The sequence below is a fragment of the Prionailurus viverrinus genome, chromosome B2 (assembly GCF_022837055.1).
Source record: "Prionailurus viverrinus isolate Anna chromosome B2, UM_Priviv_1.0, whole genome shotgun sequence".
NCBI classification, from domain to species: domain Eukaryota; kingdom Metazoa; phylum Chordata; class Mammalia; order Carnivora; family Felidae; genus Prionailurus; species Prionailurus viverrinus.
Genome location: NC_062565.1, coordinates 3,991,581 through 4,016,162, shown reverse-complemented (window position 1 = coordinate 4,016,162; position 24,582 = coordinate 3,991,581). Strand labels below are relative to the sequence as shown.

At 45.6% G+C, this 24,582-nt stretch overlaps 2 protein-coding genes across 2 annotated transcripts in view; one reads left to right on the top strand and one right to left on the bottom strand.

Moving 5' to 3' along the window:
* Nucleotides 1-24,582, bottom strand: part of SLC17A1 (solute carrier family 17 member 1) — a 212,720-nt gene that overhangs the window by 22,659 nt on the left and 165,479 nt on the right. The gene's annotated exons all lie outside the window — the stretch shown is intronic.
* The window catches only part of SCGN (secretagogin, EF-hand calcium binding protein), a 35,350-nt gene continuing 16,534 nt past the window's right edge, over nucleotides 5,767-24,582 (top strand). The window contains exons 1-6 of the mRNA XM_047858096.1: nucleotides 5,767-5,848; nucleotides 6,804-6,874; nucleotides 11,653-11,745; nucleotides 15,008-15,097; nucleotides 18,075-18,131; nucleotides 19,037-19,114. Coding sequence (XP_047714052.1) covers nucleotides 5,767-5,848; nucleotides 6,804-6,874; nucleotides 11,653-11,745; nucleotides 15,008-15,097; nucleotides 18,075-18,131; nucleotides 19,037-19,114 — 471 coding nt within the window. The remainder of the gene's footprint in view (nucleotides 5,849-6,803; nucleotides 6,875-11,652; nucleotides 11,746-15,007; nucleotides 15,098-18,074; nucleotides 18,132-19,036; nucleotides 19,115-24,582) is intronic.

Below are 24,582 nucleotides of genomic sequence, written 5' to 3'. Positions count from 1 at the left end.
GTGTGGAGTTTGGTGAGCTCTTTATAGATTTTGGATACTAGCCCTTTGTCCGATATGTCATTTGCAAGTATCTTTTCCCATTCCGTTGGTTGCCATTTAGTTTTGTTGGTTGTTTCCTTTGCTGTGCAGAAGCTTTTTATCTTCATAAGGTCTCAGTAATTCACTTTTGCTTTTAATTCCCTTGCCTTTGGGGATGTGTCGAGTAAGAGATTGCTACGGCTGAGGTCAGAGAGGTCTTTTCCTGCTTTCTCCTCTAAGGTTTTGATGGTTTCCTGTCTCACATTCAGGTCCTTCATCCATTTTGAGTTTATTTTTGTGAATGGTGTCAGAAAGTGGTCTAGTTTCAACCTTCTGCATGTTGCTGTCCAGTTCTCCCAGCACCATTTGTTAAAGAGACTGTCTTTTTTCCATTGGATGTTCTTTCCTGCTTTGTCAAAGATGAGTTGGCCATACATTTGTGGGTCTAGTTCTGGGGTTTCTATTCTATTCCATTGGTCTATGTGTCTGTTTTTGTGCCAGTACCAGACATTTAAAGCAGAGTTCATACCTATCCTTCTCAAGCTGTTCCAAAAAATAGAAAGGGAAGGAAAACTTCCAGACTCATTCTATGAAGCAGCATTACTTTGATTCCCAAACCAGACAGAGACCCAGCAAAAAAAGAGAACTACAGGCCAATATGATGAATATGGATGCAAAAATTCTCAACAAGATACTACCAAATCGAATTCAACAGCATATAAAAAGAATTATTCACCATGATCAAGTGGGATTCATTCCTGTGCTGCAGGGCTGGTTCAATACTTGCAAAATCAATCAATGTGATACATCATGTTAATAAAAAAATGATAAGAACCATATGATCCTGTCAATTGATGCAGAAAAAGCATTTGACAAAATTCAGCATCCTTTCTTAATAAAAACCCTCAAGAAAGTCAGGATAGAAGGAATATACTTAAACACCATAAAAGCCATTTATGAAAATCCCACAGCTAATATCATCCTTAATGGGGAAAAACTGAGAGCTTTCCCCCTGAGATCAGGAACACGATAGGGATGTCCACTCTCACTGCTGTTATTTAACAGTGTTGGAAGTGCTAGCATCAGCAATCAGACAACAGAAGGAAACCAAAGGCATCAAAATTGGCAAAGATGAAGTCAAGTTTTCACTTTTTGCAGATGACATGATATTATACATGGAAAACCTGATAGACTCCACCAAAAGTCTGCTAGAACTGATACATGAATTCAGCAAGGTTGCAGGATGCAAAATTAATGTACAGAAATCAGTTGCATTCTTATACACTAATACTGAAGCAACAGAAAGACAAATAAAGAAACTGATCCCATTCACAATTGCATTAAGAATCATAAAATACCCGGGAATAAATCTAACCAAAGATGTAAAAGATCTGTATGCTGAAAACTATAGAAAGCTTATGAAGGAAATTGAAGAAGATATAAAGAAATGGAAAAACATTCTATGCTCATGGATTGGAAGAATAAATGTTGTTAAAATGTCAATACTACCCAAAGCTATCTACACATTCAATGCAATCCCAATCAAAACCGCACCAGCATTCTTCTTGAAGCTAGAACAAGCAATCCTAAAATTCATATGGAACCACAAAAGGCCCCGATTAGCCAAAGTAATTTTGAAGAAGAAGACCAAAGTGGGAGGCATCACAATCGAAGACTTTAGCCTCTATTACAAAGCTATAATCATCAAGACAGCATGGTATTGGCACAAAAACAGACACATAGACCAATGGAATAGAACAGAGACTCCAGAATTGTATCCACAAAAGTATGGCCAACTAATCTTTGACAAAGCAGGAAAGAATATCCAATGGAAAAAAGACAGTCTCTTTAACAAATGGTGCTGGGAGAACTGGACAGCAACATGCAGAAGAATGAGACTAGACCACTCTCTTATACCATTCACAAAAATAAACTCAAAATGGATGAAGAACCTGAATGTGAGACAGGAAACCATCAAAACCCTAGAGGAGAAAGCAGGAAAAAAACCTCTCTGACCTCAGCCGCAGCAATTTCTCACTTGACACATCTCCAAAGGCAAGGGAATTAAAAGCAAAAATGAACTATTGGAACCTCATGAAGATAAAAAGCTTCTGCACTGCAAAGGAAACAATCAACAAAACTAAAAGGCAACTGATGGAATGGGAGAAGATATTTGCAAATGACATATAAGACAAAGGGCTAGTATCCAAAATCTACAAAGAACTCACCAAACTCCACACCCAAAAACCAAATAATCCAGTGAAGAAACGGGCAGAAAACATGAATAGACACTTCTCTAAAGAAGACATCCAGATGGCCAACAGGCACATGAAAAGATGCTCAAAATCGCTCCTCATCAGGGAAATACAAACCAAAACCACACACAGATACCACCTCACACCAGCCAGAGTGGCCAAAATGAACAAATCAGGAGACTATAAATGCTTGAGAGGATGTGGAGGAACAGGAACCCTCTTGCACTGTTGGTGGGAATGCGGACTGGCACAGCCACTCTGGAAAACAGTGTGAAGGTTCCTCAAAAAATTAAAAACAGATCTATCCTATGACCCAGCAATAGCACTGCTAGGAATTTATCCAAGGGATACAAGAGTGCTGATGTATAGGGGCACTTGTACCCCAATGTTTATAGCAGCACTTTCAATAATAGCCAAATTATGGAAAAAGCCTAAATGTCCATCAACTGATGAATGGATAAAGAAATTGTGGTTTATATACACAATGGAATATACTACTTGGCAATGAGAAAGAATGAATATGGCCTTTTTTAGCAACGTGGATGGAACTGGAGAGTGTTATGCTAAGTGAAATAAGTCATGCAGAGAAAGACAGATACCATATGTTTTCACTCTTATGTGGATCCTGAGAAACTTAACAGAGGACCATGGGGGAGGGGAAGGAAAAAAAAAAGGTTAGAGAAGGAGGGAACCAAAACATAAGAGACTCTTAAAAACTGAGAACAAACTGAGGGTTGATGGGGGGTGGGAGGGCGGGGAGGGTAGGTGATGGGTATTGAGGAGGGCACCTGTTGGGATGAGCACTGGGTGTTGTATGGAAACCAATTTGACAATAAATTTCATATTTAAAAAAATAAAGAAAGAAAATACTGGGTCAGCAGACATCACCTATAAGACTGTCTCGCCTCAGAGGTTCCCCCACCTGGAGATGGAGGAAGAGATCTGTGGTGGAAAAACCAAGGGTGATTTACCTGAGACCCTCACTGTCCAAGCAGAAAACTCAGAGTAAAGCAAATACAAAGTAGCTAGAATTGACCCAAAATAAGTTATAACCCGAAATAAAATAACTTATGGATTAATGTAGCCTCTTTCACAGAGATTTTAATTTAAATTGTGTGAAACACTGATAATTTAAAAATATTTTTTTAATGTTTATTTTTGAGAGAGAGAGAGCACACAAAAAGGGGAGAGGCAGAGCGAGAGGAAGACTCAGAATCTGAAGCCTGCTCCAGGCTCTGAGCTGTCGGCACAGAACCTGACGCAGGACTTGAACTCATGAACTGTGAGATCATGACCTGAGCTGAAGTCGGACGCTTAACCGAATGAGCCACCCAGGTGTCTGGACACTGTATCCATAACTACCCAGGGCGACTGATGATAACTACTGAGCCCTTGCCCCCTCTTCCTGCTACGTTCTCTGATATTTGTGCCCAACACTTTCCCCAGAAGTGATGATATTGCTTTTCCTCTTTTAACCTAAGCCACATTACTAAAAATTCCTGTCATTTATTTCAGCATCGTCTAAATGTGTATGTATGGAGTTTTATCATTTTAGTATCTAACTGCATTGAGTGTTTACTGTGGTAAGAAATTTATATGTATTCATTTTTTCATTTTACCTTTAGGACAACAAAGCAAATGCTTCAACTTTCCTCATTTTACAAGGAAAGAAAGTGAGGTTTCTTTTGGGTAACTTGCCCAATATCACAGCTAGTAAGAGGCCAAGCTGGACCCTAAACCCAGAGTGTTTGCTTCTAAACTATTTTTTTCATTATTATTAACTAACATCCACATTTGTTCAAATTTTCTTAGTTTTTGCTTAATGTCCTTTTTTTTTTTCTGTCCCAGGATCGTATCCAGGATACAATCTTGTGGTTAGTTATGATCTCTTCTTAGGCTCCTCTTGGCTGTGACAGTTTCTTATTTCCCTTTTTCTCCAAACCATTTTCTTTATTTATTTTTTAAAGTTTATTTATTTTGAGAGAGAGAGAGAGCATGTGAACAGGGGAGGAGCAGAGAAAGAAAGAATCCCAAGCAGGCTTTGCACTGTCAGCACAGAGGCCAACTTGGGGCTCCATGACCCGTGAGATCATGGCCTGAGCCAAAACCAAGAGCCAGACGTTTAACCAACTGAGCCACCCAGGTGTCTCCCCCAACCATTAAAAAAAAAAAAATAAGATAGTCACCTCTTAGTCTCTAATAAGACCATAGCAGTTATAATATATTGTATATTCCTATGAGTGACTTTGACCCTCACAGCAACACCCCAAAGCAGATATTATAATCCTCATTTTATAGAGGAACAAACAGCGTCTCAGAGAGATGAAAAGTAACAGCCCAGGTCACAAGGCCAACAAGTGATGGAGGTGGAATCCTAACTCAGTACTGTCCATCCAGGAGCGTCATGTTCTTTTTCCTATGGTAGTTTAGATGGCTTACATATATGTGCTTTTAAAAACTGAACTTGAGTGCTAATATCAGGGTGAGTTGTCATAACTCTTGTCTAACTCTCTTAATACCCGAGCTCCTTTCCTCAACAAATGGTTCAAAGCCCGTGGTCGGAAGCCATCAGCGCCTGTCAGTTCACTACGTCACAAAGCAACCAGTCAGGTTTTGAACAGTTCTGATCCTTAGAGCTCTGTGTTCCTCCAAATGATTTGTCATTTGGTTTTACTGAGAGACATAGGAGCCGAACATAATCATCTGTCTTCTACCTAAAACCTCTGCAGATGGCCACCGTGCCTTCCCTGACTCTCTTTCCTGGCAGAGCATGGCATGGTTTAGACTTCCCCAACATCCTCATATCCTGCTTTAAACCATGGTTCCTTGCAGAATCTCCATTTAGTAGCAAGTCTTTATAGTGCGTTCTAGCACAACATTGAGCGTGCCCTAAACACTCTGGCATCAACCTTGCTGTTGTCAGTCTCCTTGCTTTCTGGTAATTTCATACCACTACACCATCACCCCTCTGCACCTTATCCCCACCCTCCCCACACACTATGTTCCTAAGTTACCAGGTCCAAAGAGTGTTAACACAGACACCTCTTCCAACACTTTAATTTCGGGAGCTCTCTCTGGAAAACCCTTCGAAGCACAAGTTTGGAGGCTAAGTCAAATGTATGGGGATTGTTTTCTTTGAGTTTGGCAAATAAATTAAAGGCAAAGGCAGTTAGCTCTGCACGCCCCAGGACAGCGCCCTTCTCTCCTGTCCCCCAGCGGAGGCAGACAAGGGCCCTCTTAGGGTGCATGGAACTACGCGCGGGGCGGGGCGGGGACCAGCGCGCCAGCAGTGGGGCGGGCTCCACAGTCGGGGCTTAGGGACTGTAGCGACACGAAGGCGCCACCGGCCTCGTCGCCAGCCGCTCTCGCAACCGCCCGGAAGACAGGTATTCAAAGCAAACCGGAGAGCACCCGCTCAGGCGCGGGAGTCAGGAAGGAGCGGCTATCACCCGGCGTTCCTTGGCGGCAGGTGCCCAAGCCTCGCGTCAGCACCATGGACAGCGCCCGCGAACAGCTTCAGGGACGCTTGGACGCCGCGGGCTTCTGGCAGGTCTGGCAGCGCTTTGACGGAGATGGTGAGTCGAGCAAGCCATCTGCACACGCAGGTGTAGACGTGGCTCCAGCCCCTCTGAAAGGACCCAGAGTTTCCCCTTTCCGTACATTTTTCCTCGCAGGGGAAGTTGTCTTCCAGCATTTTTCAAGCCTCACAGATGTTAGATATACTGGAATTACAGATCTGGATGTCTGTGTAAGTTCTGGACTCGGCCCCTTCCCAACCTTGTGTGTGTGTGTGTGTGTGTGTGTGTGTGTGAAGTTCAGGGTGGAGGGAGGGACTCGGTCCCCTTCCCAATCTGTGTGTGTGTGTCTGAAGTTCAAGTTTGCCCCCCTTCTCAGTCTCTGTGTGTGTATATCTAAAATGATATGTCATGTATAATGACAAAGATCATTACATGTATTTGAGGCTTGAGACTGACATGCAGCTCTCTGAAGTCCGCCTTCCCTTATTGTGCTCTTCAAAGGGAGGATGAATTTTACCAACTTCCAAAAAGACACTACCCACACCCACCCCGCAAAAGAACTACCTGAAAAGAAAATGGAACTCTTTAATGTGTGCTTTATCTTTATTAATAATTCAAACAACCCTAAAGAAAATGCCTAACATGTGTTTTGACTCTGCAAACTAAGATTTGATAATTACATCTGTTAAATTTTTCCAAGCTTCCAAATCCTTGGGTTGGACTTTTCTTCTAAAACTCATGTTTATCTGTGGATTCAAATGTATTTAATAGCTCTTCTTTTTGAAATATTCCTACAAACCCAGCACAGAGCATTAGCTCCTGAATGTGTGTTTACTTTTCAAATCCATGACTTCTAGACGTCAGATATTGGCACTTAGTTGTTGGAACAGTAAAGAACGTATCCATGGGGATTTTACAGAGTGTGAGATTAAAGACAATTTAGATAAATCCTAAATGTCACGTGGTATTTTGTGGAAGTGACTACCATTTGTGCATCTCTTGTTGCATTTAGAGAAAGGATACATAGAAGAGAAGGAGCTTGATGCTTTCTTTCACCACGTCTTGACGAAACTGGGTACTGATGTAAGTACTTGTGCCACTAAGCATTAATTTATGTGCCTTTAGCAACATGCAAGGAGCATCCAAGTCTCATGTCGATTTGCGCCCATTAATCCCATCTGACCTCTTTTCTTCTTTGCCTGCGTGTGATTTTCTCCATCTCCTAGCAACACGGAGGAATTGAGGCAGGTTTTATAAAAGGTGCAACTGGAGCATTGGGTGTGCTGGTCACTGACTTTCAGTGTGACATCTGTCATCCACTCAGAGACCTTAACTATAAATTCAAACACCTCTGTTTTGAACGTTTCCTTGGTTATGTCTCTGCTAATGGATTTCAACTTGGAGATAAGGCAGCTCACTTTGTTCAAAAAGGTGGAAGAGAGGTTAAGGGCTTTGAGGTTCTGTGTGTTTAGTGCATTTGATACTCCTTTGATAGCAAACCGTAAACAACCACTTAAAATCACTTTCCCTTGTTCATTTTAACAGAAATGATTTTTCTTATAGAAAAATCTTTTCATATAGGTATAGATTTCTTAGGGAATAACAAACCAGAAAATAATCAATATGCCCAGAGCCCAGGTATAAGAAATATAAACCAATCTATCGAGTCCATCATTTACCCTGATGGTAAATCTGGCCTTGAGAGATGGAGATTAACTTTTAAAGATCCCTCTACTAAAGCAGAGGAAAAACTCACACCGAGCCACACCAGCCTAGGCGGGGGAGAGCCCAGTAAAACTCCATCAGGAGATGCCCAGTAAGAGGAATAGCACTGGAGACAGGAGCATTTAAAATGAATTGTGAAGCTCACTTATGCTCAGATATAACTGTTTACATGGAAGAATAAAGTGCCTTGCGCTTTCATGGAGGAGCCCAATGAGGGGAACAGACTCCCTGTACATCAAGAAGGGCTTGGGGAGGAGGGTGCGTAGGGGTTGGGGGGGGGGGCGGTGGGCAGCAGCTCAGAACAAAAGAGGCTGCCATCTGCCTCCAACAGCCACGCAGACCTTGTCTCTGTCTCTTTGAATATATGGACTTGTCTCTGCCTCTCCTATTCTTTCTTTTTGTGTGCATCTGTCTCGTTTTTCTGCCCATTTCTGCTTCTTATTCTGATACCTGGCCCCCGTCTTCCATCATCTCTTGACTTTCTCTCTGGCCTCTCTGTCTCTCTTCTCTATGTCCTACATGTCTCTCCATGTCTCACCGTCTCTCCTGCCTCCTTGTGTCCCTTCTACCTTCAGTCTGTTTCTCAAAGCTCTCTTGTCCCTCCTCTCCCTTTCTTTTCCTTTCCCTTTCTTATCGGTCTCATCTTTTTTGCCTCTCATTTCTTGTCTTCTATCAGTTTCTCTTCTCTTTTCTTCTCCTTCCTTCCCTTACCTCACTCGGTCTCCCTCTCTCGGTCTCTCTCTCTGTCTCTGCCTTGCTCCTACTTACTGCTGTAAATGCGAAGGCTCATGGCATTCCAGAGCCTATGAGTCAGGCGCTGTTGTGTCAGGAATGACAGGAGTATTAGAGGAAAACAAATAGATGAAGGCAGAGCCATTCAACATCTTAGAATAAACTGGATGGTCAAAAAACCCAAATTCCCAGAGACTTGGAACTTCCCACCTTTTCAGAAGCTCCTTGCTTTAGTGGTTGATAGGAAAGGGGGAGAAAAGTTGCTGTCAGGGCTGAAACTGGAAGTGTCCTCTTTTCAGTCATGAGGTGGGGGTGGGGCTACTAAAGCACAAGGTCTGCCCTAAGCCAAGGGCACCACAAGCCATCCCATGAGCCATCTCCTTCTGGGGCTTTGGCTAATGTCGGAGGCACTGTTGCCTCTAGTGACACAGCAGAGGGGCAGTTCTTTCCTCACCCTCCCTCAGAGCCAGCCTGTGGACTCACCCTCTCACACTGGGGCAGGCCCAGTCCCCCCAGGAAAGGAGACAAATGAGTCACCAGCGTCCTGTGCACCTGTGCTCAGTGTAGGCCTTCCTGAGGCCAGAGGCAAAGGGGTTGGACGGCTGCAGAATCCTTAGGGTAGTGGAGGCAAAACTGGGGCACGCTTCAGAATTCTCTGTATTTGTTAAAATGTAGACCCCAAGTTCCACCCCCTAGGCATTTCTGTACATTCGGGGTCTGCCTAAGATCTCGTATTTTTAAATCATCCGAAGTCAGTTTGTATCTCTTCTAGCCTCTGTCCCTCCAGGAACAGCAACTGCCCATCAGAAGGAGGGTTCTAGTAGCATCAGTCTCTGGCAGTGGCCCCAGCACCTCTTCTCAGCACTTGGCTGGGGAGGGGCCTTTGGTGCCAGCTGTTATCCAAAGATGTCGTCGCCGGCCATTATCCTGTTTCAAAATGCTGAGGCATTACCCTGGGGCGTAGGGTTATAGAGACCTGCGCTGCACCCTCCATGCTACCTGGACAACCGTGATTAAGGAAACTATTCCTAATTCTGTTTTTTTTTTTTTCCCTGATGAGAAATGAGCAGCCCCTACACATGTCCTTAAGAAGAGGGCAGGACTTCCCGAGTGGAAGCCCTTTAAACCGAGCAACAATCACCATTTGTGACCCTTACTTTTCATCAGTGATGCCCCAGTGCCTATGGAACCAGCCACAGGGAAGCCTCCACCATTGGGCAGCCCCTTGGCCTGGGGTTTAGGGGTGCAAGCAGTTCTTCGAAGGCCTGAATAGCTCTATTTTCTTCCCTCATTAGCAGGGCACAGAGATCGCGGAAAGAGGAATCTTAAGGTTTCTGACAGTAAGGTGCCTGGTAGTCAACCTTGGAGAGTGGGCAGCCTGTGTGTAATTACCTGGTTCTCAGAGCCTCTGAGGGGACAGACTTAATGGGACCATCAGCCGTTTTTGCTGCTGTTTCTGTTACTCACCCCTGCCCTCAGCTCTCTGCCTTTTCTCTTCACATGCGCAGAACTGGCCTCTGAACTAGGTCTGGATACAGCCAGTGCCCTGCAGAACATCATTGTCTGGGGCCGTGTGCACATCCTTCCCGTCCAGACTGTGGCACATCCCGGGTCTCCCTCAATGCTTCAGGGATGGCGAGTACCCTGCGGGGGCCCAGAGTCTCACAGTAGGAGGGAGGGGTGCTGATGGGGAATGGAAGCAGTCCCTAGGTCCTGGTGTGTTGGGTCCAACAACTAGGCATGGGCTCTGGGGTGGGAGGTCTGGAAGGACAGAAGTCAAGGTTCTGTGGCTTCAAACTAAAGGCAGCACAGAGGATCTGGGTACAGCTTCTTTGGCTTCACATTTGTTTATTTTGAAATTTAAATTTTCCACCAACATGGCCCATGTTAGTTAACTTCCTTTGGGAAGGCCCAGTCCATCATAAAGAATCATTTATTCACTCCACAGATACTGTATTTGAGAGCTACAGAAATCACTGCCATCCTACAGATCTCTTAATCTAGAAAGTCACCTGAAACCCAGAGTGAAGACCCACCTTGTTGAGTGATCATCAGTTTCTTTTCTGTGTGATTGCACGTACACGACCCACACACACAAACTCACACGCACACAATCCAAGGTGCCAAGACTAGAGATGCCGATCCCTCTATATGTAGTGGACCCACTGACGAGGGGGTTGACTGGCAGGGAGAGTATTAGGGACAGGACTGAGGAGAATGAATTTAGCATGGCTGATGGAGTCTGCAGTCTTGGAATCGGGCACTGCTGGGGAGTGTTTCTGCTTCTCAACTCCCGCATCAGAATTCGTTCTCCATTGTTGATTATATATGTCATATTTCTTTGTACCAATCCTGCAGTCCACCGATGAGGAACAAGTTAGTGTGTAGAAAAAGTTGTACGTGAAAGGGAGATGTGGCATCTTTGGTACTCAACACTTTATTACTTTTCCTCCCTTCTAATGACCTTTTCCTCAACAAATCCAAGGAGAAGAGGAAGGGAATGAGCTATGTCGAACTGGCAACCTATAAGGGCCAGGCTTTTCACTTAGAAATAGAATAGGGGTGCGTGGGTAGCTCCGCTGGTTAAATGTCTGACGATTGATTTTGGCTTAGGTAATGATCTCATGGTTCGTGAGATCAAGCCCCACATCGGGCTCTGCGCTGACAGCACAGAGCCTGCTTGGGATTCTCTCTCTCTGCCCCTCCCCCACTCACGCATGTGCACACACCCTCTTTCTCAAAATAAATAAACTTAAAAAAATACCTTTAAAAAAAGAAACAGAACAAAATTGGGGCACCTGGGTGGCTCAGTCAGTTGGGCTTCTGACTCTTGATCTCAGCTCGGGTCATGATCTCATGGTTTGCGAGATCAAGCCCTGTCTCAAGCTCTGCTCTGACGGCATGGAGTCTGCTTGGGATTCTCTCTCTCCCTCTCTCTCTGCCCCTCCCCTACTATTCATGTGTGGTCTCTCTCTTACTCAAAAAAAAAAAAAAAAAGAAAAGAAAAAAAAATAGAACAAAATCTCTGAGTTCTTGGGAAGAAAGTTCTTGGGAAAGAAAGTATGTTCATTACTATACAGTCTTTTGTCACAACAAAACATACAATGATGTTCAAAACCATACTTTAACACTCTAGTCTCTCAGCGTCCCTTCATTCATGTTTTAGGAATTCACCTGCTGTAGGTCTCACCTGGTCAGGGTGCCGATCAGTGATGGTTTGCTCAAGAAATCTCTGGCACTCTCCCCCCTGTTCAACACGGTAGGCTTGCTCTAAATGGCTAAGTGACCTGCTTCCCAGGTTAGAGTCACATAATTATCAGGCTATCTGCTCTGAATATTTGATACCCCAGCTACGTTTTTGGAATCCCAGTGGCTTTACTTTGGTTCTGTCTGGCCTATTATAGGCGCCGGTGGTAGAAGAAAATGTGCGGAGACTGAAACAGCGAATTATGGCTCCCCAGGACGTCTCTAGAGCTGGTCGTGTACAAATGAAAGAGGTACCGTTAGCCTTTTTAGAGCTATCATTTTCTCTGAAAGATAATGCAAATCTTACATCTGATTGGGAAATCAGAACTCTCTACAAGGCAGGTGGCCTACACGGTATTTTGAAGTAATCACCTCTCCTTTCTCATCCGCTTAGCAACAAATAGTTCCATCGTTTTAGTTAGGTCAATCAATATTTATACTTACTTGATAACTGGGGAATTGATATGCTGGAGGCCTTTCAGTTACCTGATCCAATATTTGTCTCTTTGCAATGCGCTGTTCAAATTCAACCTTGGTATAAGGAAAACTTTAGCGACAATAAATGAGTTTAAACTTCCGTATCGGCCAGCGGAGGCTGGAAAGATCTATCCCTGAAGATCGTTAAAAACAAAACAGACAGCAGCTGTCTGCAGTTCAGCCCACATTTACTGAGTCTACAAAAGCAAGGTGTTAGGCACGCAGTGCCTCGGGTAGTGTCTCTTTAACCTCATTGTTTTTCCTTCCAGTTACAAAAAGGTTTAGAGTTTAGAAAGGATTTCCACACATATGTTGATACCTTATCCCCCACAATAGTGCAAGGAGATAGGAGTGGGACATTACCCCTATTTCATGTGCATTACGTGGCCAATTAGTGGCACTAGTTTAAGTGTAACCCCACTTAAAGATATCACTCGATGGGTTCATGCTATATAGTTATCAGTCTGTATCTAAAAATGAGCTACTTAAAACTAAGGTATTTATTTTATAGTCAAAATTGCCTGCGACACAGATTACCGGAAACCTGTAGAACGAGTCTCGATGTCGCCATACTTGGACAGACAGTATTATTCATGAAAACAGGACTGTTTTCCTTCAGAAGGTTATGATAATAGGGCAAGACAACGCCTCCTTATAAAAAGTAGATGTGTTCACCAGGATGCAGCCTTTTCAGAAAAGCAATAAACTAAATCCAGATGTATGAACGTAGTCGTTTCCAAAATTTTCCCTCCAAGGCAAAATTATATACGTAACGAGCATTTGTAGTATAATGGATGGAAAGGTACCTGCGTATCTGTCAAAGAAGGAAGTGCAGGCCTCACGCTAGAAATACCGAAGTATTCGTGACTACATGTTCACTGTTGCATTCCCCAGCCCACAGAACAGAGGGTAACATTCGTGGTGCTCGACAAATATGTACTGACTTAATAATGAATAAATGAAACACGGTTAACCCCTGCTAACAACAGGCGGGCCTTCTCGAAGCACTTGGGAATAGCTTACGCCAACCAGTCATGGAGTCCTGCAAATGACATAACTGAGGGGCTGTTCGTAGACAAGCCGATGGTACCCAGTTCATCGGTCCGAGGTCCCTAACCTGCCATCTGTGAGCTTAAGGAGGAATAGTGTCTCCCTGACCTTGTGCCGTACCCCTGACTACGTCACTGACTCCAGTCACAGGTGGTGAGACATAAAAATCAGCGCACCTGGTACATGTTAGGTATTCTGGCACAATTAAGATGGGGAAGAAGTCCCAACCGAGCCGCAGCCAGGTTTGGGGAGATGATCTGTACACCGGATTTGTCCAGGGCTCCTCTGTGCCCTCCAAACAAAGCTAAAGACAGACTGGGTTCTAGAGACTGAGGACCAGCGAATTACATTTTAATTTGGTTCCTTGGCCTATGGTACCCCGTGTGAAAAAGAACTCAGTCCTAAAGACCAGTTGCCATATCCAGTTGACCTTGGAGCCTCGGCCGGGGGCCCGAGGGGTGGGGCAGGGAAAGGGCCAAGTCCACACCGTGAATGTGAGACCTTGGCCAGTTCACTGCTCCCTGCGCCTCCGTTTTATCATCTTCATCAACACGGCAGTTACCATGTATTGACTGTTTCATATGTACCAGGAATTTTATGAACAGCTTATTAATGGTGCCTCGCTTTACTTTCAGTCTTGACATAAACACTAGCACGTAAACGTTATTATCCCATTTTACAAATGAAGAAATTGAGGCACAGAGATATCAATTAAATTGTGCCGTAGCAAATAACAGGCGAGCAATGGAGAAGGAATCAGGGTCGGTTATCAATGGCACACGGTGCTGTCCCACTCCCATAGTAAGGGGGGCATTTATGCCCCCAGAAGGACTGGTGTGAGAATTTAATGAGATAATAAATGAAAAGCACATTTTCCAGTGCCTGCCATGGACGAGCTACTCAACATACGATATTCAGAACCCGATCGTTATCATGCCCACACTGTGTCCACGAGCAGACCTTCATCCAACTAGAGAATGTGCGCAGGAGTGTGGGCTCATCACGCCTACGAGCCACCAATAGCATCCGTCTGGGCTCACTCTCTGGCAGTGTACCAGATGCTGGGAGAAGCGCCCGGTGATGGGAGGAATGGCCATTGCTTATGGCGGACAGCTCAGAGAGAAGACAATAACACTGCTAGACCGTGGGTGACAGACGAGGCCAGCCAAACACGCCTACGTGCTGATGTAAGAGTAACAATCACGCAGGAGACGAAAATGTCACCTCTACTCATGGGAGATGTGACGTAAATCAGTAGAGCTGGAACTCAAATGCAAAGTTGGATGACTGAATTTATCATGCATGGTCCAAGTATTACAGCATCATAGAGACACTAATAAACTAATAACATAAAAGAATAAATTAGCCAACACTCAACACTCCTGCCTGTAACTGTGGCACAGAAGTGAACGTATATGTAGCATCTCGCCAGCACAGCAGAAAGGTTAAAAGTGTGGCCATAGTCCTGGTGCCACTGCTTACTCACCACATAGCTAAGGCAAGTTCCAGTTGCTTCAACTAACAAATAATAATAATGGTGTGTTGTCTACTCTATAGGTCGTTGTTAGGTTTCAGTGAATAAGCAGACGTAAGAATTTAGAATAGTTCATGGCACACATAAGAATTATTTGCTATTTTAATTTTCTTTTATATTACAGAGTGAAATTATTTTAATACGAGAGAGTCGTAAGATAGTGCCTGGGACATAGTAAACACTGACAAATTTATTATTAAAATTAGGATTATTATTCTGGATCGGAAGCTTGCAGAAGGCAGACACCCACAGTGTTTCATTCCCAGTACGGGTGCAATACCGTTTGAAAGAATCAGTGAATCAAACATGGCAATCCAGGGCACAGAACTGCAATCTGAGCTCTCACTCTTGAGGAACCCAAGCCCTTCTGCCCTATAACAGGTCTCACCGTGGCTTTTTCCCAGGGGGCACTGGCCAGTGTCACCGACTGCTATGTCTCTCCATTTCTGTAGCTTGCCACTATGTTCTTGTCTGAGGATGAAAACTTCCTTCTGCTCTTTCGTCAGGAAACCCCCTTGGACAGCAGCGTGGAGTTTATGCAGGTAAGTGTTTGACTGTATCTCTATGGTTGATGAGGGTTGAGAAGAGACCAGGACCCCAGCCACCTACTGTGGTGGCCACCATATCTCCCCAGTCCCCAAGGGAGAGCTGCCCATGGAGGACAAGATCGAGCAAAAGAAGCCCTTGGTGACAAGCCAGAGCTTTGGCCCCAAGTCCCCGTGTGCCCCCGTGTGCTCCGTGGGACCCAGACTGCTCCCGAGCAGACAAAGTCCTTCAGCCTGGGCTAGGGGAGGCCTACACAACATCCAGGCAGGTGCACACAGAGGAAGGTAATGGGGGTTTGCTGGGGACTGGGGAGCCCAAAGATCAGGTGCCTCCCCCAGGCAGCTCCAGAGAACGGCTACCTTATAAGAATGCCCTCTGGCCATCTAGACTCTGTGTGAAACTACTTGTTTTCAAATGTTGGCAATTAATCCTAGTTTTGAAGGTATAATACTGTGAAAGAGGAGGACAGAAGATCCAAAGCAGGCTCGGTGCTGACAGCAGAGAGCCCGATGTGGGATTCGAACTCATGAACTATGAAATCATGAGCCAAAACCAAGAGTTGGATGCTTAACCGAGTCACCCAGGCGCCCCAGGATCCTTTAAAATGTCATTACCCAAAGTTAAAAATACCTTTACCCTCTGACTTAATAAACTTCTGCTCCAAGCATGTATCTGAAGGGTATAATGAGAAATGTTCATATTCGGAGGAAATGTATTATAATGTTAAGGACCCAAATCGTACATGCATTATGATCTTAACATTTTAAAAATCATTCATCCTAACACATACATAAATTAGACCATAGGGAAATACACACAATATAGATACTGATTGCTCTTAAGCAATTAAGATTTCAAATGATTTTCATATACTTTGCACTTTTATGTTTTCCAGTTGTGCACAGAATCATAATTATTTACAAATTATTTTAAGTGGCATTTTTGAAATTTTAATTGTGCTTAAAAGTGCCTAAAAGAACATTTTAAATGAAAATAATCCATACATGGCCCAAGTATACGGCCTCCAAGTTAGTCTTGTCAGGTGTATCATAGAAAGGAAACACACAAAAATCCTAAGGGACCATCTCTGGGGTAAGTAGTTTCGGACATTATACTTGTCTTCTTCTTGTAGTTCGTTAAGTTTGTACAGTGAATCTGATTTACTCTTATAATCAGAAAAACAGTATTAAAATGTTAGGGCGTGCGTTGTACCGAATAGTGTCAAGGAATGGGAAAAAGGAAATAGCACAACAGCACCGTCCTCTTCTAGTTTCTTTTTTACCATCTGCCTCCCCCCTCCTAGCTTGTCCACTGCTTCTAACAAAGAAGTTTTCCTTCCCCTACCCAATTAAAAAAATAGATAGATAGAGATATGGATATAGATATCACTTCAGACTCTTGATTATTATTTTTAAATTTTTTTTAACGTTTATTTATTGAGAGACACAGAGACACAGAGCACGAGCAGGGGAGGGGCCAAGAGATGGAGAGACGCAGAATTGGAAGCAGGCTCCAGGTTCTGAGCTGTCAGCACAGAGCCCGACGAGGGGCTCAAACTCACGAACCACGGGATCATGACCTGAGCCGAAGTCGGATGCTTAACTGACTGAGCCACCCAGGCGCCCCAACTCTTGATTATTTTAATTAAGTTTGTTGTAACCTATTAGTATCCTATATATTTTTAAAAACTCGAAGTTAATGCATTTATGTTCTCCCTGAGCCCCAGGACCTGAAAACCCTTTAATCCTGACACACTGCTTGGAGCTCCTGTGCCATGATTGCCCAGGGTATCAGTTCCGTCTTGCTTTCCTTAATTCTTACAAACGTGACGCAGTGAAGATTTGTTTCCCAGCGTCTTTGTGCACCATTCCTGTCTGTGACTCAGATTCTCCTTCTTTGTGTTGCTCCTTCCTGGAGTATATCCTTCATGCAAAGTCTGTTGGCAAAAACTCTGTTTTGTTTGCCCAGAAATCTCGTTTTGCTTTCATTCTTTAAAGACAGGCATGCACGTGATCACAAAAAAATCTTTAGCCCTCCAATGGCTCAGTTGTAGTAAAATTATAAAAGTAGATGGAATAACAGGGGGAAAAAAGCATGTAAAACGGCGTTGTTCATTATTTGAAATTCTTATTCTCCGTTTTGGTATATTTGGTAAAGTCAGAATATAATTTACATTTAGCGAGTTGATTTTGTAAGTCTGGCTGAATTCAGGCAGACGTGTTGCCATCAGGGACCGCAAGTCGTGACGCTTCCCAACCTTCCTGCAACCCCTCAGTACCCCGACTGTCCCCATGGGGTGCTGGGCTGGTGGACTGGTGTTGAGAATTAAGGTCCCTGCAGTCGGTGAGTCAGCTGACCCATTCTACGTCTACAGGAAATCTTGTCGATTAGAAACAACAACTTAGTGCTCCTTTTCCATTCTGCATAGGACTTAGAAAACTTGCCAACCTGTGACGCTCATACATGGAATAATCAAAGCGGCCCAAACCACACCACGCAGTAAAGAAAGCAGTTCAGTGTCTAAGAATGTTCAGTTCCGTCTTCCAGTGTAGTGACTGTATCTTCGGCTGGATGAATGCTACCCTTATAGCAATGAAAGTGTTGTCTCGTCACTGGGAATTAGCCGAGATGTTTCATTCCCTTTACCCAGAGCCAAGGCCACCCAGCCAAGCTTCCTTATGGCCTTCTGGCAGCAGTGTATTTGGGAGGGGTTCACCCTTTCGTTAAGTTTATTGCTATTGGGGCTTTTAGTTCTATGCAGGTGCCTCGGTTTGACTACCTCCTGGGCCCCAGGATTTGTCTCTTGTTGACCTTGTGTGCAATTTCCTGATAACGCTGCAGGCTAAATTGTCAGAGTCACCAGATGTACCAGGGACAGACTCTGGTTTCAGTCCTCCACGACCTCTCTGGGTTTGTGCTTGCTTACACGGTCACTGGACCAGTAAATGGACGTATGGCTTTTGTGTATTTCAGATTTGGCGCAAATATGATGCTGACAGCAGTGGCTTTATATCAGCTGTTGAGCTGCGGGTAAGTGTGGGGACCCTCGCTGGGTGGAGGTGGCCTTGCTCATCACTGGGAACTTGATGTATGGACCATGAATTTAATTCCTATGGGCCCGAGAAGCATGCGTTTGAATTTGTTACTCAAAAAAACCCAGAAACGTATTTGTATTTAAAAGGTTTAGGACAGGGGTGCCTGGGTGGCGCAGTCGGTTAAGCGTCTGACTTCAGCCAGGTCACGATCTCGCGGTCCGTGAGTTCGAGCCCCGCATCGGGCTCTGGGCTGATGGCTCAGAGCCTGGAGCCTGTTTCCAATTCTGTGTCTCCCTCTCTCTCTGCCCCTCTCCCATTCATGCTCTGTCTCTCTCTGTCGCAAAAATAAATAAACGTTGAAAAAAAAATTTTTTTTAAATAAAATAAAAATAAAAGGTTTAGGACATGCAAATAACATTGCTCTCTCTGGGAAAGAGACGTAATTAAGGAATTTTTGACACTTTTTCCATGCCTGGAGCCATCCTCTGAATTCTGTGAGCTCCCTTTATTTTAAAGTTTTTATTTATTTATGTTGAGAGACAGTGAGCAGGGGAAGGGGAGTAAAAGAGAGAGAGAGAGAGACCGAGAATGCCAAGCAGGCCTCACTGTCAGTACAGAGCCTGATGTGGGACTCGAGTTCACAAACCATGAGATCATGACCCAAGCCAAAATCAGGAGTTGGACGCTCACCCGACTGAGCCACTCTGGTGCCCCTGTGAGCTCCGTTTAAACAGCGAGAGCCCTCCATTCTTGGATTTATTTGCTTCCTAAAAGCAGTTTGTTTTCTCCTAAAAATAAAAAAAAAAAAAAAAAACCACAATGCCTAAAATAAGGCGTCCCGAGATCTTTGTGGTTTATTTGCTCCCCATATAAGATGTGACTCTTCTCTCGATGTTACAGAACTTCCTCCGAGACCTCTTCCTCCACCACAAAAAGGCCGTCCCTGAGGCTAAGCTGGACGAATACACCGGCACCATGGTAAGTAGCTGGGCAGTGTGATATCACGAGGGCAGCCCCCCTGATGCCTCCCCGGGGCCCAGAGTCGGTACCCGGGAGCACCTGCAGACTGAATACAAGAGAAACCTCAAGTCTGGGAAACGTCGGCTAAAACTGAGCTGTTCTAGCCTCTCTCTGAGGACAGGACCGCGTGTATTTGAGAGGAAAGCTGTTCACCTGTCCCTGGGGAGACCCGGAAAGTGCAGTGAACATCGGTTACCAGGCACCAGGCCAATAACCTCGAAGCCACTCGAAGTCACACAGAAACGGGTAAACATGGACAATCAGTCCCAGGCACAGGGGAAGCCACTTCTTGCCACGAGTCTATTCACGTGGCATGTTGATCGAGGGCAGCTGAGAGTCGGACAGATGGGAGACGTGCGTCCCGCGTCTCCCACATATAAGCTGCGACCTTGGGAGACTGTCAACCTGTTCATCTTACTAGTTCATCCATAAAATGGGGGTTAATGGTACCTACCTGCTGTGAGGGCAGAGCGAGCCGATGTCTCCAAAGCACTTTGCAGAGCGTCTGGGACATAATAGGTGTTCGTACCTGTTAGCTCTTACTGTGGCAGCTGCTGTGGTCCTTGTTGTCATTAGGCTTCCGCGACCAGAATGACCCTGAGATCGTTTCGGTGATAAATGATGGCATGGGAGAGCTGCCTCTGGCAAACGCATCCTCATCTAACACGATGCATTTCTCCAGCCACCAATCAACAGTCTGGCTTCCCTGCCGTTCGTGTCCGCCCCCCACCCCCTTCCTTCCCCCAGACAAGTGCTTCGGGCCAATCGGACGCTGTCGTTTTCTCAGTCAAGAAGCCAAGAAATTGCTGGTGAAAGCTTACTTGCTCGTAGGATTGTTACGCACAGGAGGACTTCCAGCAACAGAGTCACGTTACTGGGCTTCCTGGTGAGCATTTGGGAGCACGTGCCATCGAGAAGAGTCGGTGAATTCTCGTAAAATGTGTGCCACTAGGTTGCCCTCTGGAGGCCTCGAGCTGATTTGGTATTATTTCTGGTATAAATAAATACGGTATTATTTCTGATGCCGTCTCTGCAGGGTTGGCATTGTTCATGCCATTTCATATATCTGATGCTAGAGGCTTAGAAAGGCTAAGTGACCACGTCACCACCAAGTTGAATTCTTAAACTCGCTTTGAAGATCAGGTGACTGGGAGAAGTTGAGTTACCCGGCCAAAGGCACCAGTTAAACTGGAAGCTAAGCTCTCTTGGTTTCCAGCCTCTTACTCTGCACCCTGTCCGACGCTGACCCCCAGGCCCGGGCACCTGCCCTGGGGAGGAGGGAAGGAGAAGGGCGCTCTTGACCGTGATGGCTTGTAAATGGCCTAGGCAGAAGTGAAGCTGACGCCAAGGGCAGAATCAAACCCCAGGCCAGGATCTCAATCAAGGAAATAATTTGGCTTCTTGGTATGTTGGACCTCTTTTAATAACACGCAAATGGTGTTCGAGATCCTGAGTGAGTACGCACTCAGCACGAAAGAGCAAAGTGGGAAATCTAGAAGCAGGAAGCAGGGAAATCTCGAGGTTTCTTCCCACCTGATTTCCAGCAGCACCTGCCAGCACGGTAAATACCACAGAAAGGGGGAGGTCACCGTAACTGCCTGAGAATAACAAGCAGGTTAGGTTTCCAGATGAACACTTTCCATCCTTGATCCAACCCGGCGTCAGCACCGGTTGTTTGTAACCTTGATTTTATTAACTTCCAAAACATGCACTACAAGATGAAATACTCTCACTTAGAACCGCCAGGATGTTTCTAATATTTCTTTGATTGCCTTTGAATCCGAGGCCCTCCGCCTCCAACTACAATACTAAACGGCTACGTTCTCACGTAACATGGCTCAATTCTCTTCCCTACTTTTATTCTCCCGGTTCTTGCTTGTCCTTCAAGATTCAGTGAGACATCATCGTGGCCTAGAAAACCTTCCATAACCTTCTTCTGTAGTGGATGCAGGTGCCTCTCCCCTGGGGGTCCCATATCATTGTCTTCACATCGGTCACCCATTTAACCCAGGCCACAAATATCCACTAAATATCTGCCATGCCCCTGGCACTCCTCGAGTCGCTGGGGATCCAGCAGCGAGCGAACCAGACAAAGGAGAGACTGACAATAACCATAAACATAATAAATAATAAATGAGATCGCATGACAGGGGTAACGAGTGTTATGGGAAAGATGAAAAAGTAGAACAGGGCGAAGGATGGCCGTGCCAGCAAGGTAGCTAGGATCGGAGGCTGGGGAGTGTAATTTTCACCCTTCGAGAAGGTGAGGCTTGAGGAAGGACCGAGGGTACAGCAAAGCACAGAGACCCTGGGGCAGTAGCCTGCCTGTGGCCTTCAAGGACAGGGAGACACGAGTGTGGCTGGAGCACAGAATTCAAGGGCAAGGCTTAACAGAGGCCAGACCCCGTGGGGCTTCTCAGCCACTGTGAGAACGTGTGACAATGAGTGAGATGGAGAGCCACCAGAGGGGCAAGGAGGGAATCAGGAAGACCTGTGAAGAGGCCACCACTGCCATCCGGGTAAGAGGGGGTGGCAGCTCGGAGGGGGTGGGGCAGCAGAGGAGATGAGAAGGATTGCGGAGGCGAAATCAACAGGACTGCCGATGAGTCAGCTGGAGTCAAGGGCAGCACGGACATCACTTGTTCACCACTTGTTCTTTACTAGCCAGTGACTCCTCTAGGGCAAGGGCAGGCGGCAGGGCCTGGCACACAGTAGGCTACTCTGTGCCCATTGTCAGAACTGAATTTGGAGTCGTTACCTAACATCCAGCTCAGAAGAAACCAGGACAACAAAAGCAAGGTTTGCTCTGGGGACCCTCCTTGAGAGCCTCCACCTCCAGTAAGGCTCATGCTCCCCCTCGGGGAGCCTCGTAGATGGCCCATCGCACAGATCCGCCCTTCCTCAAGCTATGTTTGGTGTCCTGGAACTCTCCTTTGATTTCTTCCTCTTTGTACACCAGACCCTCTAGGACAGAGCCAGAAGGAGTGCTCGGGAGTACTGGGCTTGATCCCTTAGGGCTCTCCCTGGGGTCCTTCGTCCCAGAGACTCATCCACAGGGGTCCCCACCAGGCAGGGTATGGGCTGTGCTGAGCCCAGGGGCAGACCCAACAGGGCGGCTGGAGCCCCATGCTGATGACGAGAGGTAGAAGGGGCAGGAAGGCAGGAGTGGGGGGTGAGAGCCGGAGGGTGTGGAGGAAGAGAAATGCAAATAGAAAAAGACAATCCGAGTAGGACAGGCCCGGGATGTGTCCCAGTGGATTCCGAGTTCACACCCCTAAATTCCTGAAGTTGAGTCTGACATGCTTTTTCTGGGCTGAGGAGTGGGGTCTCAAAGTGACCCACAGCACCCCCTCTGTCACCAAAGCCGGCACCTTCTTCATGCTCCTCTTCCAGGTCAGAATATGACCTGGTTAACTGGTTGAAATGAAGATGTGAGTTCATTTAGGGAGAACTTACCAAGAAAGATATGGTCCCTGACCTTCTGGAGTCTTCTGATGAGGGAAAAATTGGTAGAGGAGGGAAAAAAGCAAAAATTCACTCTGGCTGCTCCCTTTCATCCCCACTGCGCACGTCTCTGCCATCGACCATCTCGAGATCCGGTTCTCCTGACTTTTCAAAAATAAGGTAGGTTACAATGAAGCCACCATTCTAGACCTTCAGCAAAGGCAGGACAAGAAAAGGTAGATGGACAGAGTTCAAGCTGAGTTGTTTCAAGATGCCGTCTCAGCTGAGTGCACGTGGCATTTTATTTTCACCGCGACAAGGCCAGCATTTACTCGCGTACTGGGTGCTTTAATTATAATAACTGCATGTTCGCTCTGTGCCAAGCTCCGTGCAAAGCGCTTTGCAAACATTTGATTCTCACAGCAACCATATAAACTAAGTATGTTTTGCCTCTCATTTTATAAATGAAGAAACTGAGGGTTACAGACTTTAACAGGTTAAATACAGTCGGGATGCAGCGGGGTGGAAATGCCTACCCACATCTACCTCCGAAGCCTGTATTTTCCACCACAGTACCCACGTCCGGAAGTTTAAATACTAAGTCATTAAAAAGAAAACTTTCAAAAGGGGAAGAGTGAACTCTATGGAGAGATCAAGAAGAGAGGACAATTCCTGAAGGAAGAGATGATCAAGGTGAGGACAAAGCCACGTGAAGAGATTAGGATTCTCTTAATATTTTTAAAGATAAGATAATGCAGGAGCTCGTGCTATCAAGCAGCACCAGAATTCGTTACCTAGGAAAATGGATCTTTCTCCTCCTGAAGTCCAGAAAGGATCCTAAGCGCTGACATCTTATTAAACACAAAATAGGAAGCAAATTAACGAGAGACCACGGGAACAGGAAAGGGTTCTACAAAGTTGCTCTGGGAAAGAGACTGCAGATAAGCTGATGCAGGGAGCCAGGGAGGAAGAGTGGCCTGTGACTGCAGAGAGCCCCAGGGTCGGCTCATTCAAACAACCCACTGTCAGGGAGGGGAACGGGCCTGAAGGAAACACGTGGGTGGCTGGGAACGCCAACACTTGGCTGAAAAGACCATGCACATCACCCGTCAGCCCGGCCACGCTGCCCGCCCAGAGCGATTCTCTTCACACACAGCCCAAGGCGGGCAGAAAATCTGGCAACGTGCAGTTTTTGATGGCTCCGAGCTCAGCCCTGGAAGCGTGGAATCCTGTACAGCAGCTGAGGAGGATCGGAGTGGTCTCACCCAACTTGTGAGTCTCTGGGTGGAGGACCGTCCATTGACCAAGACTGCGCTGTTATCCTGTGTCTGTCTCGTTGCCAAAAACTTGTGGTTCTTCCGGTTGTGCTGTGGTTAAGCACTCATTTTTCGATCCAAACTGTCCCGTGAAGATAGGCTCGTGATCAATCAAACTCTGAGTGGCCCCTCACTGGTTCTTTCTGCTCTGAGGTGATAGGTAAGTGTTGAGGAATCAGATAAGAGTTTTCACCCAAAGACCTACTCTGACCAGAAGACTAGAATGAGCGTAATGAGATTATGGCCTATCTATTTCATGTTCCTTCCTGAAATTATAGAGGCAACTTACACTTTTCCAATGAACAGACTTGGGAACTGGACTGTAGTGTTGTTTTTTTTTTTTTTAAGACTTTTTACATTTCCCTAGTGATCTGTGGGTGAACTAACTTTCAGAAATTCAATATTCTCAGAAGAGATTTTAGAACCTTAGCCCTGAGTGATCCACCAAGTGTGAAATCACCTTACTGCCGCTGTAATGGCTTTTTATTGAGCGACGGATACAGTCGGAGCAGCCCTGCATGACAGATTTGGTTCTAAGGTTTGGCATTAAACGCCTTCCTTCAGAAATATAACCTGCTAAATGAATTCAAATGGAGCCACACGAGGGCTGGCACCTTTGAAAGCTGTCTGAAGCCCGAACAATGAATGAGTCATGGCAGAGCACCC